The sequence below is a fragment of the Limanda limanda genome, chromosome 8, assembly GCF_963576545.1.
Source record: "Limanda limanda chromosome 8, fLimLim1.1, whole genome shotgun sequence".
In the NCBI taxonomy this organism is placed as follows: Eukaryota; Metazoa; Chordata; class Actinopteri; order Pleuronectiformes; family Pleuronectidae; genus Limanda; species Limanda limanda.
This window is the reverse complement of record NC_083643.1, coordinates 194131-211721: the sequence shown is the minus strand read 5'-3', so window position 1 is coordinate 211721 and position 17591 is coordinate 194131. Positions and strand designations below refer to the sequence as shown.

Here is a 17591-nt window from a genome sequence, read left to right as displayed (position 1 = left end):
GTGTGATGTGGTCTGGATCAGATGAGATGTGGTCTGGTGTGATGTGGTCTTGTATGATGTGGTCTGGATCAGGTCTGATGTGGTCTGGATCTGGTGAGATGTGGTCTGGATCAGGTCTGATGTGGTCTTGTGTGATGTGGTCTGGATCAGTTGTGATGTGGTCTGGATCAGGTGTGATGTGGTCTGGATCTGGTGAGATGTGGTCTGGATCAGGTCTGATGTGGTCTTGTGTGATGTGGTCTGGATCAGGTGTGATGTGGTCTGGATCAGGTGTGATGTGGTCTGGATCAGATGAGATGTGGTCTGGTGTGATGTGGTCTGGTGTGATGTGGTCTGGTCTGTTGTGGTCTGGATCTGGTCTGATGTGGTCTGGATCAGGTCTGATGTGGTCTGGATCAGGTGAGATGTGGTCTGGATCAGGTCTGATGTGGTCTGGATCAGGTGTGATGTGGTCTGGTGTGATGTGGTCTTGTATGATGTGGTCTGGATCAGATGAGATGTGGTCTGGTGTGATGTGGTCTTGTATGATGTGGTCTGGATCAGATGTGATGTGGTCTTGTGTGATGTGGTCTGGATCAGGTCTGATGTGGTCTGGATCAGGTCTGATGTGGTCTGGATCAGGTGAGATGTGGTCTGGATCAGGTGAGATGTGGTCTGGATCAGGTCTGATGTGGTCTGGATCAGGTGAGATCTGACCACGTCTTTGTTCTCACCACATCACATGTGAAGGACCTCTGACCTCTGACCTCTCCAGTAGAACACACTCATCAGAAGGCTCCAGCTGCTCAGGACCACATGTGGTTCATTTGATTCAGATCAAGTAGATGTTTGACTTCCTGTTGTGACTTGAGAGTGAAGGTGTTGAAGACAGAAGGTGTTGAAGACAGAAGGTCTTGAAGACAGAAGGTCTTGAAGACAGAAGGTCAGGTGGGTCTCACATGTCCAGGTGACCACGTGGAAGCCATCTTGTTTGTCCTTGATGTTTGCCTCAGAGAAGCTTCAGGGCCGGAACCAGACCAGGAGAGGAACTCACTCGGTTTCCAAAGCAGAGAACAATGTGGACGAGTCCTTCGAGGACCTTCTGTCCAAGTACAAGCAGATCCAGCTGGAGCTGGAGTGCATCCGCAAGGAGGAGACCATGGCCCTGGAGCCCAAGGCCTCGTCCCCCCGAGAGGAGGTCCCCGACCACGCGGCCGGCGCCACAGAGACCAGACCAGAGCCCGAGGCGGCTCCCGGTCCGGCGGGAGGCGAGGAGGCCTCGGAGCTGAAGGTCTTCCAGGCCTTCAACATCAAACCTCTGCGTCAGAAGCTGCCGGCTCCAGCTCTCCTGGACGAGCTGAAGGAGCAGCAGGGCCAGGCGGACCCAGGGGGCGGGGCCGGGGGCGGGGCCGAGAAACAAGGTCAGAAACAAAATGTCTACTTAGTAAAAGTTACTCTGATACTCTTATTACTTTCAGGCCAAAGTTACAAAGACAGAAATATATAATTCCACGATTCAGACGCTGCTTCATTAAAACTTTAAATTAAATCAAATCAGAAGATTTTGATAAACTGCTGATTTGATTTGATCTTTGTTTGGAGGAAACGTCCTGAGAGTTTGAATCTTCAGACAAACAAAGTGGAGCTGAGTTTGAGCTGCGTGGTGTTTCCAGGTGAAGGAGAAGAACCCAGAGGAGACGGAGGAGGAGCAGAACCTGAACCCGAGGAGAAGACCTGCTGCCCCCAGGGGACGGACAGAGACCAGGAGGACAAACAGACCTGCTCCTGCTGCAGAGAGTCCTCGGCGTCCAGCGAGGACTCTGCCGTCTCTCCTGAGAAGGTGGGCCCCCCCCCCCGGTGTGCTGGCGTCCTGCCGGGGGGGGGGGGGGCTGGTCTTCTGACCCCCGTGTGTTTGTTCTGGTTGCAGCCCGTGGTGAAGGTGGAGGAGGAGGAGCTGTCCGAGCTGCAGCTGCGGCTCCTGGCTCTGCAGTCGGCCAGTAAGAAGTGGCAGCAGAAGGAGCAGCAGGTGATGAAGAAGAGCAAAGACCGGATCACCCGAGCCCCTCAGGAGAAGGACCCGGGCCCCCCCGGACCCCCCCCTGCCACCAGACAGAGAGTGACCACCAGGTCCGTGTCCTCCGCCGCTGCCGCTGCCGCTGCACAGAGGAGTAGAGCCAGGTCCAAACCTCTGGACCGGGACCGGGACGGAACCAAGACCGGCACCCGACCCCCGGAGAGAGACAGACCCAAACAGAGTCCGAAACCTGGTCCCAAAGCTCTGCAGGACCGGGGGCGCACTCCAGGGAAAGCGTACGTGACCAAGAAGATGATCAGTCCAGGTGAGAAGAACCCCAACACGGCGAGTTTCCCACGGTGGTGTTGTGGTTCTGTGGAAGCGGGTCAACTAAGTCCTTGTCTTCGGTGTTTCCTCACGCCTGCTCCCAGGCTCGGTGGCGAAGCAGGCGTTCAGGAAGCAGCAGCTGAGGACCTGGAAGCTGCAGCGGCAGCAGGAGGAGAAGCGCCGGCAGGACGAGGACGAGCGACGCAAACGAGAGGAGGAGATCCGCCGGATCCGAGACCTGTCCAACCAGGACGAGCAGTACAACCGCTTCATGAAGCTGGTGGGGGGGAAGATGAGGACGCGCAGTAAAGTAAGAGTGTGTCTTCAGTCTCTGTCCAGACTCGTCTCCAGATGCTTCTCTCTGTCAAAGCCAAACACGTCTCAGCCACAACCGGTAACAAGTGTTTCTCGTCCCTCAGTCCAGGGATCGTGAACACAGGAAGTCCACGGGGAAACCGGGTCTGGACGCCTCCGGCAACCTCTACCAGTATGACAACTATGACGAGGTGGCGATGGACACGGACAGCGAGCCCAGTTCACCAGGTGAGCCCAGTTCTCCAAGTGAGTCCGGTTCACCAGGTGAGTCCGGTTCACCAGGTGAGCCCGGTTCACCAGGTGAGTCCGGTTCACCAGGTGAGTCCCCGGTGAACCAGGTGAGTCCGGTTCACCAGGTGAGCCCGGTTCTCCAGGTGAGCCCGGTTCACCAGGTGAGCCCGGTTCACCAGCTGAGTCCGGTTCACCAGGTGAGCCCGGTTCACCAGGTGAGTCCGGTTCACCAGGTGAGTCCGGTTCACCAGGTGAGCCCGGTTCACCAGCTGAGTCCGGTTCACCAGGTGAGCCCGGTTCACCAGGTGAGCCCGGTTCACCAGGTGAGTCCGGTTCACCAGGTGAGTCCGGTTCACCAGGTGAGCCCGGTTCACCAGGTGAGCCCGGTTCACCAGGTGAGTCGACCAGGCTGAAGCTCAGACTGGTTGATATTAGTGGTGGGAAAAAAAACAATTCTGTTCAGTATCACGATATTTTGCGCCCGCGATTATACTGTAGCACAAAGTATTGCAATTTTTATTTTATATTTTACAATCATATATGTAACAGCCCCTGGCTGGCAAAGCATGACGAGGAGTTTCAGAGTTTAACAGATACCTCGTGTGTCTGTGAGAGGATGTTCTCCACTGCAGGAGATATAGTAACGTTCCAGAGGAACTTTAACATCTGAGCATGTTGACCAACTGCTTTTACTGAACAAAAATGACAATATTCCCAAAGGAATTTAACATTTTGGGTCATGACCTTGCAGCCGACTGGACTCTAGTAGTACACATTTGTTTATTTGTCTCAATTTGATTGAAGCTCTAGGTTACTCTTATTTATATGATTATTCTCAGGTTTATGTTACTCTATTATGTCTGCTTCATGTTACTGTATTTAAATAATCATAAGTTATGTTCTGGGAGCTCAGCGTTCATGTGAGAGGTCTCCTATTCAGAAAATAATTACAAAGCTCCTGTGTCCTGAATGTTCAAGGACAAAGTTGTTGCACTTCAGTTAATGTGTAGAAGACAATGTTGTTCACAGAATTAAATGTGACATTTGAAGTGAGTTGAGTCTTATTTTCCTCTTTTTTTGTAATGCCTTTGAATAATATGGGGGACATGAATCGCAATATATCGCAGAATCGAATCGCAATACTATTGAATCGTCACATTTTTGCCAATTCCCCCCCCCCAGTTGCTATCCTGTTCTTCTGCTTCCTCATCACGTGGTTTGTGTTTCAGTCCCGTCTCCCACACGCGTGGCGTTCAGCACGGAGGCTGCAGGAGGTTTCTCTCAGGTGTCTCTGTACGTGACGGACTCGGCTGCGTTCGGACTGGTAGGCTCCGCCTCCTCTAACACATGAAACTGGACATGGATGATTAGGACAAAAATAATGTCCGATAAATGAAAAGAAGATTTTTTCGTCTGAGGATTTAAACCCAACACAAATCTTTAAGAACGTAATTTACATCTGAGGTTGATTCTTTGTGAAACCTGATCAATAAGTTTTATATTAAATATTGAAGTGAAAGTATCATTTGATCCTCGTGGATAAAGCTTTATTATTCAGTTCTATGTGACACACAGATCAGGTCTCTGAACATTCATGTGACACACGTGTCTCTGTCTCTTTCAGGATTTCTCTCAGGCTTTCCTCTCCCCCATTCTGTCCGCTCTTCCTCCCCCGCCTCCCCCTCTCCCCCCCCCACCAGACGAGCTGGACCCCCCCCCCAAGCCTCTGTTGGCTGATGAGGAGGAGGAAGAGGAGATGCTGCTGAGGGAGACGTGTCTCATGTCCATGGCCAACAAGAGGGTGGCAGTGAACGAGGTGTGTGACCAATCAGACCAGGGGGCGGGGCTTAGCTTAGGCGTCCCTTTCCTCTGTACTGAAGTACTCGAGTACTTGTTTCTAAACTCGGTGTCTGTCTGTGTCTCTCGGATCTGGAGAACGCTTCTGATCGCCTGAAGTTCAGTCTGAATGTAGTTTGATTTGGACCTGTGATCCGTTCAGTATCACTAAACTCTGAATAAACAGAGGAACCGGAACCGGACTGCTGGACCTCATCAGGGTTCTGAGGACTGAGTCTTTACTTCAGGTTCTGAGGACCGAGTCTTTACTTCAGGTTCTGAGGACCGAGTCTTTACTTCAGGTTCTGAGGACCGAGTCTTTACTTCAGGTTCTGAGGACCGAGTCTTTACTTCGGGTTCTGAGGACTGAGTCTTTACTTCAGGTTCTGAGGACTGAGTCTTTACTTCAGGACTGGGTCTTTACTTCAGGTTCTGAGGACTGAGTCTTTACTTCAGGTTCTGAGGACTGAGTCTTTACTTCAGGTTCTGAGGACCGAGTCTTTACTTCAGGTTCTGAGGACTGAGTCTTTACTTCAGGTTCTGAGGACTGAGTCTTTACTTCAGGACTGGGTCTTTACTTCAGGTTCTGAGGACTGAGTCTTTACTTCAGGTTCTGAGGACTGAGTCTTTACTTCAGGACTGTGTCTTTACTTCAGGTTCTGAGGACTGAGTCTTTACTTCAGGTTCTGAGGACTGAGTCTTTACTTCAGGACTGGGTCTTTACTTCAGGTTCTGAGGACAGTGTCTTTACTTCAGGTTCTGAGGACCGTGTCTTTACTTCAGGTTCTGAGGACTGAGTCTTTACTTCAGGTTCTGAGGACTGAGTCTTTACTTCAGGTTCTGAGGACTGAGTCTTTACTTCAGGTTCTGAGGACTGAGTCTTTACTTCAGGACTGGGTCTTTACTTCAGGTTCTGAGGACCGAGTCTTTAGACACTGATCTAATTTAATATTAAACTGACCGACTTTCTATTCTATTCATTTACTCTTTGTATTACTCACTGTGACCACCGGGTGGTGCTGCTGTGTCATGCCTGTGGAAACTCCTCTTGGTTCCAGGAGACGAGCTCCAGTGGTCCGCCCTCCCCCGGCTGCCAGCCCCCTGGAGGGGCTCCGCTGCCGCCCAGAGGGAACCTGAGCACCGTCAGCCTGAACACGGTGTCGCAGCCACGGACCAACAAGTTCACCAGAGGACACGCCCCCAGAGCGCCGCTGGTGGTAAGACCCTGACAGCACATCTGCTTTGATCGCTCCACACTGCTGCAGCCACCTGTCTGACCCCTGTCACCTCCTGCCTCCTGCAGCTGCCCAGACACAAGGCCGTGGTGGTTTCGCTCCATGACTCCGACGACAGCGACTCGGATGTGGACGCCTGCAGCTCCACGCAGACGGTGTTCGGAGGACTGGAGTTCATGATCAAAGAAGCCAGGAGGACGGTGGAGGTCAGACACCTTTTCAGGGAGCTGGATACAACAATGGGAAATAAAATATTGACAAGATTGAACTAGTGTTAGAGGTGTAGACATGGCAGTGCCTTCATTAGGTCTGCGATGAGAGTGCGGGCACCGGACTTGTAACACGTGAGTTCTTGTCTCGGTGTTTCCAGGCAGCGAAGCCGAAAGGAGCCTCAGGATCTGAGAAGGAGAACAACCCGGTCAGAACTCCAGAGGCTCTACCTGAAGCAAAGAAGGCCGAGTACCGTCAGCTCAAAGAGCAAATCGCCAGGTACCAAACACATTTGTAAGAAACGCTGTGGAAATGTTCCAGATGTTTCACAGACTGACGAGTGAGATGTTCCCTCACTGTTCACAGCAGAGAGAAGCAGAAGCTGCTGAAGGACCAGAGTCCGTGGAGCTCCAGCTCTGCTCTGACCGAGTCTGCGATGGATCTATCGGCTCGAGTGACGGTGGAGGCGAAGCTGAGTGAGGCCGAGCAGAGACTCAACAAGAACAGGTGAGACAGCTGGAGGGGGGGGGGTCCATCAGCAAGCAGTGTCTGACACAGGAAATCTAGAAAGAGGAAGTTTCTCATCTGGAGAATGAAGCGTTAACATACACAGAGTTCCACTGAGTGAGGGTGGAGGTCCCAGAGCAGCTGCTGAACCTGTGCTCCTGTCCCAGGGAGCTGCTGCAGAGGGACCAGGCCGTCCTCAGACATCTGCTGCAGCAGGAGCTGAAGAAGAAGGAGTCTCTGAAGGTCGCTGAGGCCAAAGTCCTCAAGCTGAGAGAGCAGCTGCAGGCCTCGGAGAAGATCGTCAGCGCCAACAGGACGCTGCTCAAGAAGCTGCAGGAACAGGTAAGGAACTGCAGTCTGCACCCCCCACCCAGAGACACTGGACCTCTGACCTCTGACCTCTGCGCAGGTGCATCGTGTGGAACATCGGGTGTCCATCAAGAAGAGTCTGGCGGTCAGGCTGGAGCAGGAAGTGGCTCAGCTGGCGTCCGTATGTCTGCCCCCTGCTGGACGAGGGTCCAAACGCAAACCAGAGCCGACCCAAACGCTGGTGAGTGACCTGTAATACTGCTCCTCCTCCAGCAGGGGGCGGACATGTGGAGGACACTAACCTGACCCGTCCTCTGTCCTCAGGTCAGTAAGCTGCCGCGGGTGGACGCCCCCCCCCGCGGCTCCGAGCGTCACTTTGCGGAGCTGCTGGCTCAGAAGCAGTGGCTGCAGCAGCTGGAGTCCGAGTACGCTCTGAAGATCCAGAGGCTGAAGGAGGCCCAGGCGCTGCGTCACAAGGGGGTCCCGTCAGAGCCGCCAGCACCAGCCCCCACCCCCCCGCAGGCCCAGACCCCCCCCCCCTCCAGTCCCTTCCCTCTCCCCCAGCCGTCCCTGCACGACCTCACCCAGGATAAACTCACACTAGACAGCGAAGACGCAGCTGAGGTGGACGAACCGGAACCTGCCGCCGCCCGAGGCCCCGCCCCCCGGCGCCACTCGCTCCGTCAGTCCAGCTGCTCCTTCACCAAACCCAACCTGGAGCAGCTGAGCTCCACGCCAGCTAAAGACAGCAGCTCCAAACCGGCCAAGAGCTCCAGCAGCTGCGAGGCGCCGGCAGAGACGCTGACGGGCCTGGACCTGGACGCTCTGAAGCTCCGCCCCCGGCAGCAGGCGCGGCTCGGAGAGCTGCTGCAGAGCGAGCTGCACAAACTGGGACAGCACATTGACAGCGCCCCCAGTGGACAGGTGAGAGAAGATGTTCCAATTAGAACTGCAGCCGCTTTTCATCTTTCAAAATGATGGAACCGAGTGAGAAGGTTCTGCTGGTTCCTCTGTCCCTGCAGGAGGTTCCTCTGGAGGTCCACACCACAGCAAGTCCCTTAGGAAGTCCAGAACTGAAACCTGTTCCCTTTGGACCGTACCACAGTCCACTACTGGTTTTCAAGTCCTACAGGTTAGCAACACAATCACGACACAATGACGACACACACTCACTTTGACTGAAGTTGAATCATCTCGTCTGCTGAGACGTGCTGTTGTCATGACAATAACTGTGATAGTGATTGTTGCTGACGCTGAAGTGAGCAACCGTTTGTAATCCAGATGGCGCTGTTGTGTGTGTCAGGTTCAGTCCGTATTACAGGACCAAGGAGAAGTTATCGCTGAGCTCTGTCACGTACAGCAACGCCATCGAGCCCAGGAAGTGCTTCTGTCGCTTCGACCTCACAGGAACCTGCAACGACGACGACTGCAGATGGTCAGTGTCTCACCTCTCTGTCGCCCCCTGCTGGTCTCTGAGCTGTCTAACCTCTCTGTCGCCCCCTGCTGGTTTCTGAGCTGTCTCACCTCTCTGTCGCCCCCTGCTGGTCTCTGAGCTGTCTGACCTCTCTGTCGCCCCCTGCTGGTCTCTGAGCTGTCTAACCTCTCTGTCGCCCCCTGCTGGTCTCTGAGCTGTCTAACCTCTCTGTCGCCCCCTGCTGGTCTCTGAGCTGTCTAACCTCTCTGTCGCCCCCTGCTGGTCTCTGAGCTGTCTCACCTCTCTGTCGCCCCCTGCTGGTCTCTGAGCTGTCTAACCTCTCTGTCGCCCCCTGCTGGTCTCTGAGCTGTCTAACCTCTCTGTCGCCCCCTGCAGGCAGCACATGAGGAACTGCTCTCTGACGGCCAACCAACTCTTCCAGGATATTCTGTCGTACAGTTTGTCTCTGATTGGCTGTTCCGAGAGCAGCTCGGACGAAGACGTCGGTATCGCCACAGGTGACACCCTGACCCCAACCTGACCCTAACCTCACCCTGACCCTAACCTAACACTGACCCTAACACTGACCCTGACCCCAACCTGACCCTAACCTCACCCTGACCCTAACCCTAACACTGACCCTGACCCTGACCCTAACCCTAACCTCACCCTGACCCTGACCCTGACCCTAACCCTGACCCTAACCCTGACCCTAACCCTGACCCTAACCCTGACCCTAACCCTCACCCTGACCCTGACCCTCACCCTGACCCTGACCCAGAGGACTACCCAGTATATCGTTGCAGCCTCTCCAGAGTCTCATGTGTGTTTCTGGTTGTAGAGAACTACATTAAGAAGCTGTTTGGAACCAACACGGACCGGATGGGCGTGGACCCGAAGGCCGTCCTCCTCGTCAGCAAGGTCAACGAGAGCAAGCGCCACGGTTCGTCAGCTCTTCCTCTCTCATGGTCATCACGGCCTGTTTCTCCTCCTCTGACCTCTGACCTCCGGGCTCTTCTTGTTCTTCAGTTCCTCCGTTCACCACGTGTAAGGACGTGAGGCGGTGGAGGCCGAGGCCGTCGGTGCAGAGCGGCCTCGGCCCCGAGGACGACAGCGAGCAGGAGGCCGCGCCCATCACGCCTGGAAGATCCGGTGAGTCTGTGCGGAGCTCCCAGGGAGAAGATGCTCCTCAGCAGGTTCCTCAGCAGGTTCCTCAGCAGGTTCCTCAGCAGGTTCCTCAGCAGGTTCCTCAGCAGGTTCCTCAGCTGGTTCCTCAGCTGGTTCCTCAGCAGGTGACTCACTGGTGTTTGTGTTCAGACGAGCGCTCGAGGACCAGCCACTCGGCTGCAGACGTGGTCATCACCTCCGACGACAAGCGTTACTTCGACAGTGAGACGGACGACATCTCCAACCTGGAGAGCAGCGTGCTGGAGAACCCCGGAGACACGCAGCTGTGGATCAAACTGGCCTTCAAGTACCTGAGTCAGAGTGAAACGTACGAGGAGGACCGCAGCTCCAGCTCCCGATGAGTCACCTCCACCCGGTGCTGACGTGTGTTTGTCTGCAGGTCGGCGGGCGAGAGTCTGGAGGCGGCCCTTAACACGCTGTCCCGCGCCCTGGAGAGCAACTGTGACGACCCGGAGGTGTGGAGCCACTACCTGTCTCTGTTCTCCAGGCGCGGCAGCAGGGAGGAGGTGCAGGAGATGTGTGAGATGGCTGTGGAGCACGCCCCCCACCACAGGGTGTGGTGGAACGTAAGTGATGGAGTCCTCCCGAGGTTCTAGAAGGAGCATCGTGTGACTCGCCTGGGTGGAGGTCCTGGAACGTTTCCATGGTGATGGACTAACTGACCTCTCCTCCTCCTGCAGTACCTGAACCTGGAGAGCTCCTTCGAGGGGCGGGACTATGTCTGTGACCGTCTGCTGCACTTCCTGCTGACGGAGGCGGAGTCACGACTCACAGACAAACTGTCCTTCCAGCTGATGGAGGCGCTGCTGTACCGGGTGCAGCTGCACCTGTTCACCGGGCGCATGGAGGGCGCGCTCGCCATCCTGCAGGTGAGGCCCGGAGAGCCCGTCTCACCCGTCTGACTGTCTCACCCGTCTGACCGTCTCACCTCTCTCTCCCGTCTCACCTCTCTCCCGTCTCACCTCTCTCACCCATCTGACTGTCTCACCCGTCTGACTGTCTCACCTCTCTCTCCCGTCTCACCTCTCTCTCCCGTCTCACCTCTCTCTCCCGTCTCACCTCTCTCTCCTGTCTCACCTCTCTCCTGTCTCACCTCTCTCTCCCGTCTGACTGTCTCACCTCTCTCTCCCGTCTCACCTCTCTCTCCTGTCTCACCTCTCTCCCGTCTCACCTCTCGCCCGTCTCACCCGTCTCACCTCTCTCTCCTGTCTCACCTCTCTCTCCTGTCTCACCTCTCTCTCCCGTCTCACCTCTCTCTCCCGTCTGACTGTCTCACCTCTCTCTCCCGTCTCACCTCTCTTACCCGTCTCACCTCTCTCACCTGTCTCACCTCTCTTACCTGTCTCACCTCTCTCTCCCGTCTGACTGTCTCACCTCTCTCTCCCGTCTCACCTCTCTTACCCGTCTCACCTCTCTCTCCCGTCTCACCTCTCTCTCCCGTCTCACCTCTCTCTCCCGTCTCACCTCTCACTCCCGTCTCACCTCTCTCTCCTGTCTCACCTCTCTCTCCCGTCTGACTGTCTCACCTCTCTCTCCCGTCTCACCTCTCTCTCCCGTCTCACCTCTCTCACCCATCTGACTGTCTCACCCGTCTGACTGTCTCACCTCTCTCTCCCGTCTCACCTCTCTCTCCCGTCTCACCTCTCTCTCCTGTCTCACCTCTCTCCTGTCTCACCTCTCTCTCCCGTCTGACTGTCTCATCTCTCTCTCCCGTCTCACCTCTCTCTCCCGTCTCACCTCTCTCTCCCGTCTCACCTCTCTCTCCTGTCTCACCTCTCTCTCCCGTCTCACCTCTCTTACCTGTCTCACCTCTCTCTCCCGTCTCACCTCTCTCTCCCGTCTGACTGTCTCACCTCTCTCTCCCGTCTCACCTCTCTTACCTGTCTCACCTCTCTGACCCGTCTCACCTCTCTCACCCGTCTCACCTCTCTCCTGTCTCACCTCTCTCTCCCGTCTGACTGTCTCACCTCTCTCTCCCGTCTCACCTCTCTTACCCGTCTCACCTCTCTCTCCCGTCTCACCTCTCTTACCTGTCTCACCTCTCTCTCCTGTCTCACCTCTCTCTCCCGTCTCACCTCTCGCCCGTCTCACCCGTCTCACCTCTCTCTCCTGTCTCACCTCTCTCTCCTGTCTCACCTCTCTCTCCCGTCTGACTGTCTCACCTCTCTCTCCCGTCTAACCTCTCTTACCCGTCTCACCTCTCTCTCCCGTCTCACCTCTCTCTCCCGTCTCACTCCCGTCTCACCTCTCTCTCCTGTCTCACCTCTCTCTCCCGTCTGACTGTCTCACCTCTCTCTCCCGTCTGACTGTCTCACCTCTCTCTCCCGTCTCACCTCTCTTACCCGTCTCACCTCTCTCACCCGTCTCACCTCTCTCCCGTCTCACCTCTCTCTCCCGTCTCACCTCTCTTACCTGTCTCACCTCTCTTACCTGTCTCACCTCTCTCTCCCGTCTCACCTCTCTCTCCCGTCTCACCTCTCTCTCCCGTCTGACTGTCTCACCCGTCTGACTGTCTCACCTCTCTCTCCCGTCTCACCTCTCTCTCCCGTCTCACCTCTCTCTCCCGTCTCACCTCTCTCTCCTGTCTCACCTCTCTCTCCCGTCTGACTGTCTCACCTCTCTCTCCCGTCTGACTGTCTCACCTCTCTCTCCCGTCTCACCTCTCTTACCCGTCTCACCTCTCTCTCCCGTCTCACCTCTCTCCTGTCTCACCTCTCTTACCTGTCTCACCTCTCTCTCCCGTCTGACTGTCTCACCTCTCTTACTTGTCTCACCTCTCTTACTTGTCTCACCTCTCTTACCCGTCTCACCTCTCTCACCCGTATCACCTCCCTCACCCGTCTCACCTCTCACCCGTCTCACCTCTCTTACCTGTCTCACCTCTCTCTCCCGTCTGACTGTCTCACCTCTCTCTCCCGTCTCACCTCTCTTACTTGTCTCACCTCTCTCACCCGTCTCACCTCCCTCACCCGTCTCACCTCTCTCACCCGTCTCACCTCTCTTACCCGTCTCACCTCTCTTACCTGTCTCACCTCTCTCACCTGTCTCACCTCTCTTACCCGTCTCACCTGTCTCTCCTCTCTGTCCCGTCTCATTTCAGAATGCTTTGAAGTCAGCTGATGAGCGGAGTCTTGCCGACTCCCTGACCCCCCCCGACCGGGCCCTGGTCTGGCTCTCCTTCATCCACCTGACGGAGTTCGACCGGCTGCCGTCCAGCCTCTGTGACCCGGCCGAGTCCGGGCCGTCCCGATTGGTCAGCAGAGAGTCCTTCCTGCTGCCGTGGAGGTCACCGCAGGACATCAGCACGCCACTGGACATCCTCATCGCTCTGTTTCAAGGTACGGAGGCTGGAGGCCCCCTGGGGCGGGTCGGGGGGGGGGGACTCACCGAGGTCCTTGTCCAGGTTCAGGTCTCACTCTGGTGTTTCACTCCTCAGACGCCATCCACCGGTGCACCGACATGTCTCTGTCCCAGAGCCAGAGGACGCTGGCCTGTCTTCCTCTTCACAACAACCTCCTCATCCTCAACAAGCTGCTGCAGAGGTTCACACTGGGACTCAACTCCCAAACGGCGTTTTCACCTTCTCTCCATCGTCCACGTGTTGGAAAGAAAAGCGTTCCTGCTCGTCCACCCGCTGACGCGTGTTCTGTGTGCTGCAGGTACGACGAGGCTGTGGTTCTGTGTGAGTCTCTGCTGGAGCTCTGTCCCGAGTCCTGCGCTCTGAGAGACGCCTTGGCCGACCTGCACATCCGGAGAGGAGACGGCGACCGGGCGGTCAGCATGTGGCTGCACGCGCTGGCCGAGTGTCCCAACAACGCCGAGGTCTTCTATCGCTCCTGCAAGTTCCTCATGACTCAGGTGAGCTCACATGTTGATGTGGTTTGTTTTGCATTCAAACCTTAGCACCAGTTCTTCAGGTTGGTTAAAACTAAAATCAGACAAAAATATATATCTCTATTGCTACAAAATATTTGGATAAATACTGAGACTCCTCCCCCTGTGTTCCATTGGTTGTCACCTGACGGAGCGGGCGTGTGCGTGTTGGTTTCTCCTCAGGAGAAGTCCAGTGCCGTGGCTCCTCTGTTCCGAGGCTTCATCCTGTCGCTCTGCGAGGACGAGCAGAGTCAGAAGGAACCTGTGGATGTTCTCCGGTACTTTGACTCGAGCTGTGGACTGAAACCCTGAGGATGATGATGATGATGATGATGATGATGATGATGATGATGATGATGATGATGATGATGATGATGATGATGATGATGATTACACATGTTGAGCATGTGAAGTCAAACCAGTGCAAGTTAGTTTTTTCCGTCTTTTTTCCTTCAGTCACATCCTTGGTTTTCCCAGCGAGGAGCTTCTGAGAAGTCCCATCGTCAAAAAGGATCTTCAGGAGCAACTCAACCAGCAGACGCCCTACCTGCACCTCATTCACTGGTGTGTGTCTGTGTGTGTCTGTGTGTGTCTGTGTGTGTGTAGCATTGACGTGATCATTTGAGATAAAACAGAGTCTACTGACAGTTTCAATCAGTGTTTCTGTAGGATGACTATTCACCGTGTGGCTGCAGCTTCCTGAGCTTTGTAGTTGTGTCGCTCTCTGAGGTGACGTTGTGTGTCTCTCTCTGAGGTGACGTTGTGTGTCGCTCTGAGGTGACGTTGTGATGTTGTGTGATTCTTCAGTCGCTGGCAGTGGCTGCACGGGTCTGTGGAGCAGACGGCGGACGCCTTTGAGCGAGCGCTGGGATCCCCCCTGCAGCTGGAGGAGCTGCACACCCTGTGGCTGGAGTGAGTTACTGCAGATAACACGGGTATGAGATCGGAGCTGAATGACCTTTGACATGTGGCTGTTTCCTGTTGCCAGTTACCTGATGTTCAGCGTCAGTCAGCAGAGACAGTTCTCCCACCTGGTGCAGCGCTGCCTGAGCAGCGTCCCGTCGCGCCTGGAGCTTCCCTTCAACCCAGCAGAGTTCTGGAACTGCTTCCGCTTCCACAACCAGGTCAGTGAGCCGCCGGCGCTCCTGCTGCTTCCACACCTGAACTCTGGAGCTTCTCCAGTTCCTCTGGAGCTTCTCCAGTTCCTCTGGAGCTCCTCCAGTTCCTCTGGAGCTTCTCCAGTTCCTCTGGAGCTCCTCCAGTTCCTCTGGAGCTCCTCCAGTTCCTCTGGAGCTTCTTTAGTTCCTCTGGAGCTCCTCCAGTTCCTCTGGAGCTCCTCCAGTTCCTCTGGAGCTTCTCCAGTTCCTCTGGAGCTCCTCCAGTTCCTCTGGAGGAGGTGTGAACACAGCAGGAGAGTGACCCGTCTGTGGGCAAATGAACAGAAGGTTTTTTTAAACCTGCAGAATCCTTGTTTAATGGTTGAACTCTTGTCGGAGGTGATGTCCTCCTGAGCTCTCGGTGCTAACACAGGACCGGTGCCTTGCTCATGAGCATCTGTTCATGTCCGACAGGTGGTGACTCTTTATCTGAACCGTCTGCCACAGTCCCAGCATGCACCTGTGCTGGAGAGACTGAGATACGCCATGCCCACCAACACTGAGCTGAGCCTAAGGTACACACACACACACACACTCACACAATCTTTGAGGTGTGTTGTGTGTCAGTTGTGTGTCAGTTGTGTGTCTGTTGTGTTCTCAGGTTGCTGTTTGTCGAGTGGCAGGATGGAAACATTGAACATGTGAAGTTTCAGACTCGGATGTTGACGAGTAACTTTCCAAAGAGTTTAACGCACTGGAAAATGTAAGTGAGAGTGTGTGTGTGTCATTTGATTATAATAAAAATCCTTTACACTGAACTGAAATATGTTGATGTGTGTGCGTATATAGAGCGATCGCCATGGAGACGGAGCTCCAGGAGTCATGTGAGGTGAGTGAGTGACGGAGGACCGTTAACAGAGTTACACCAGTTTCCTGTGAACTATTGAAACGTGTGTGAAGTTACTGATGATGATGAATCTTATCTGTTCCCCTGCAGGATGTTTCTCTCCATCCACTGTAACATGTAACGCTTTAGATCATGTGTGTGTGTGTTTGTGACATGTCCACACCACTAAACCTGACTTTGATCATTTATTGTCCTTTGGTTTCAGTTAAATTTTAATTTTGATTTTACTTTGTGTATTTTTATTCGATATTATTCTTTTTTAGTTTGTATTACATTTTATTTATTTTAATCCTTATTTAATTGTATTTTATTTTATTTTTGTAGGTGCGACTCCTCTATCATCAGGCTCTTCAGAACCTTCCTCTCTGTGCCGCCCTGTGGAAACATGTAATTCACACCTTCACTTCCTCTTCAACACACGTCAACACACGTCAACACACGTCAACACACGTCAACACACGTCAACACACGTCAACACACGTCAACACACGTCAACACACGTCAACACACGTCAACACACGTGTAATCACACACGCAAACACACGTCTGTGCTCTGGTCTTCACTCGCTCTGGTGCTGATCACATGATGTCATGTGACTGTAGATGTTTGTGGTCACACAGTAATTATGACATCAGTGTGAGTCACATGGTCCGTGTGTGATATCAAACATGTTAAAAACATATGAGCCCGTGTTCCCTGCTGACCCCTCCTCTCCTCCCTGCAGCGCCTGCTGTTTGAGGCGGCTCAGGGCGCCGCCTCTTCTAGGTTAAAGAGACTCGTCGACCGCTGTGGTCAAGTGGGCGTGAGTTTAGTTGTGGGTCAAGCGCAGGGAGGAGATCAGTGATGTCATCAGCTGTGACGGACTCTCATCGTCAGCAGTAAAAAGAAAGCAGCTGATTGGCTGCAGAGGATTGAATGAGACAGACGAGGTAAGACAGACTTGGAGGCTGCGCCCCCTGCAGGACGTCTGGTGTGCTCATGGCGTGAGACGAGATAATGTCTGAACGTAAGTATCGAGCAGAGGGACGGTGTCTCTCTTCATGTCCTCCCTTCTTCTGTTTCTCTCTTTTCATTTGGATTCATTTCCCTCCTTTTATTTTAACTCATCTGGGGGGCGGGGGGGCTGTTTGACCCCCCCACCACCCCACCACCCCACTACCCCACGTTGTCTTTTTGTGTCCCAGAGGAAAAAGAAGACTTTTATTTTTGTTAAAGTGATCAAAGTAATTAGTGCTGATTGATCCAGCTGCTGCCTGTGTAGTATTCTCTGTGAGTGACTGAGACTGATCCACGCCGAGCGGCGGCGGCGGCGGCGGCGGCCATCTTTAAGTCACCTCCAAGTGACTCGCCAACGTGATCCGATGTGAAATATGTCCTTTTGGTTTGTTTCTGCCATAAAATCATTAAAGAGTATTAGCAAGGAGGAGAGCGCCTCCTGCTGGTGTTTCTGTTGGATTCAAATGTTATTAAATTATTTTCTAATCAAAAAGAGTCTGAGTGTTTTTCCTCTGATGTGTGAGTGAGAACCAGAGGAAGTTTCCCCCCCCTGGTGAGTGGGTCCCCCCCCCCCCCCTGGTGAGTGGGTCCCCTCCCCCCTGGTGAGTGGGTCCCCCCCCCCCCCTGGTGAGTGGGTCCCCTCCCCCCTGGTGAGTGGGTCCCCTCCCCCCTGGTGAGTGGGTCCCCCCCCCCCCCCCCCCTGGTGAGTGTGTTCCATCTCCTGAGAGAAGAACTGACTGAGAGTCACAACCTGTCTCCAGCAGCTGCAGCTGAAGAGTGAAGCTGAACTGAGATCAGTTAGAAACTCTCTGAAGTTATTAACAACCAGAGTTTATCAGATTCAGCAGGAAACTGTGAAACATGAAGAATCTGAACAGTTTGGTGGATTTGTTCCAGCTCTTCAGGGTCAGGGAGCAGAGGATCATGGGTAATATCCAGAGGGAGGAGTCAGAGTCAACACATTGATTCACTTTGTTTTTACATTGAAAACATTTCATCAGACCCGAGACCGACAGTTAATCCCCATGTGTCTGCAGGGGGCGCTGTTGATCAGTAATTTACATGGTCTTAATTTAAACTGATGAATCACAGAAATGTGTTGTTGAAGAAATCAGTCACATCTGGAAATGACGCAGATGTGACATCACAGTT

At 54.1% G+C, this 17591-nt stretch overlaps 1 protein-coding gene across 1 annotated transcript; it reads left to right on the top strand.

The window, feature by feature from the left end:
- The first annotated feature begins 979 nt into the window (after positions 1-979).
- LOC133008941 (zinc finger C3H1 domain-containing protein-like) lies at positions 980-16236 on the top strand. The gene is made up of 33 exons (XM_061076326.1): positions 980-1400; positions 1653-1819; positions 1907-2318; positions 2425-2630; positions 2740-3261; positions 3761-3786; positions 4049-4190; positions 4491-4682; positions 5761-5919; positions 6006-6143; positions 6308-6426; positions 6514-6654; positions 6822-6996; positions 7064-7204; positions 7288-7887; positions 7986-8095; positions 8267-8398; positions 8774-8895; positions 9219-9320; positions 9407-9529; positions 9695-9872; positions 9945-10131; positions 10246-10434; positions 12666-12903; positions 13002-13423; positions 13622-13716; positions 13895-14002; positions 14246-14350; positions 14427-14562; positions 15010-15110; positions 15197-15298; positions 15385-15424; positions 15767-16236. Exons 1-33 carry the CDS (start codon positions 980-982, stop codon positions 16019-16021), a joined length of 6306 nt encoding a protein of 2101 aa, XP_060932309.1. The 3' UTR covers positions 16022-16236.
- The last annotated feature ends 1355 nt before the right edge of the window (positions 16237-17591 follow it).

What these genes read in the sequence shown, in the direction of transcription:
- LOC133008941 (XM_061076326.1), top strand. Translation starts at nt 980, where the DNA reads ATGTTTGCCTCAGAGAAGCTTCAGGGCCGGAACCAGACCAGGAGAGGA. An exon ending in CCCCCAGAGCGCCGCTGGTG is followed by an intron (nt 5,920 to 6,005) that starts GTAAGACCCTGA and finishes TGCCTCCTGCAG; the next exon opens with CTGCCCAGACACAAGGCCGT. An exon ending in AGCTCCAGGAGTCATGTGAG is followed by an intron (nt 15,425 to 15,766) that starts GTGAGTGAGTGA and finishes TTATTTTTGTAG; the next exon opens with GTGCGACTCCTCTATCATCA.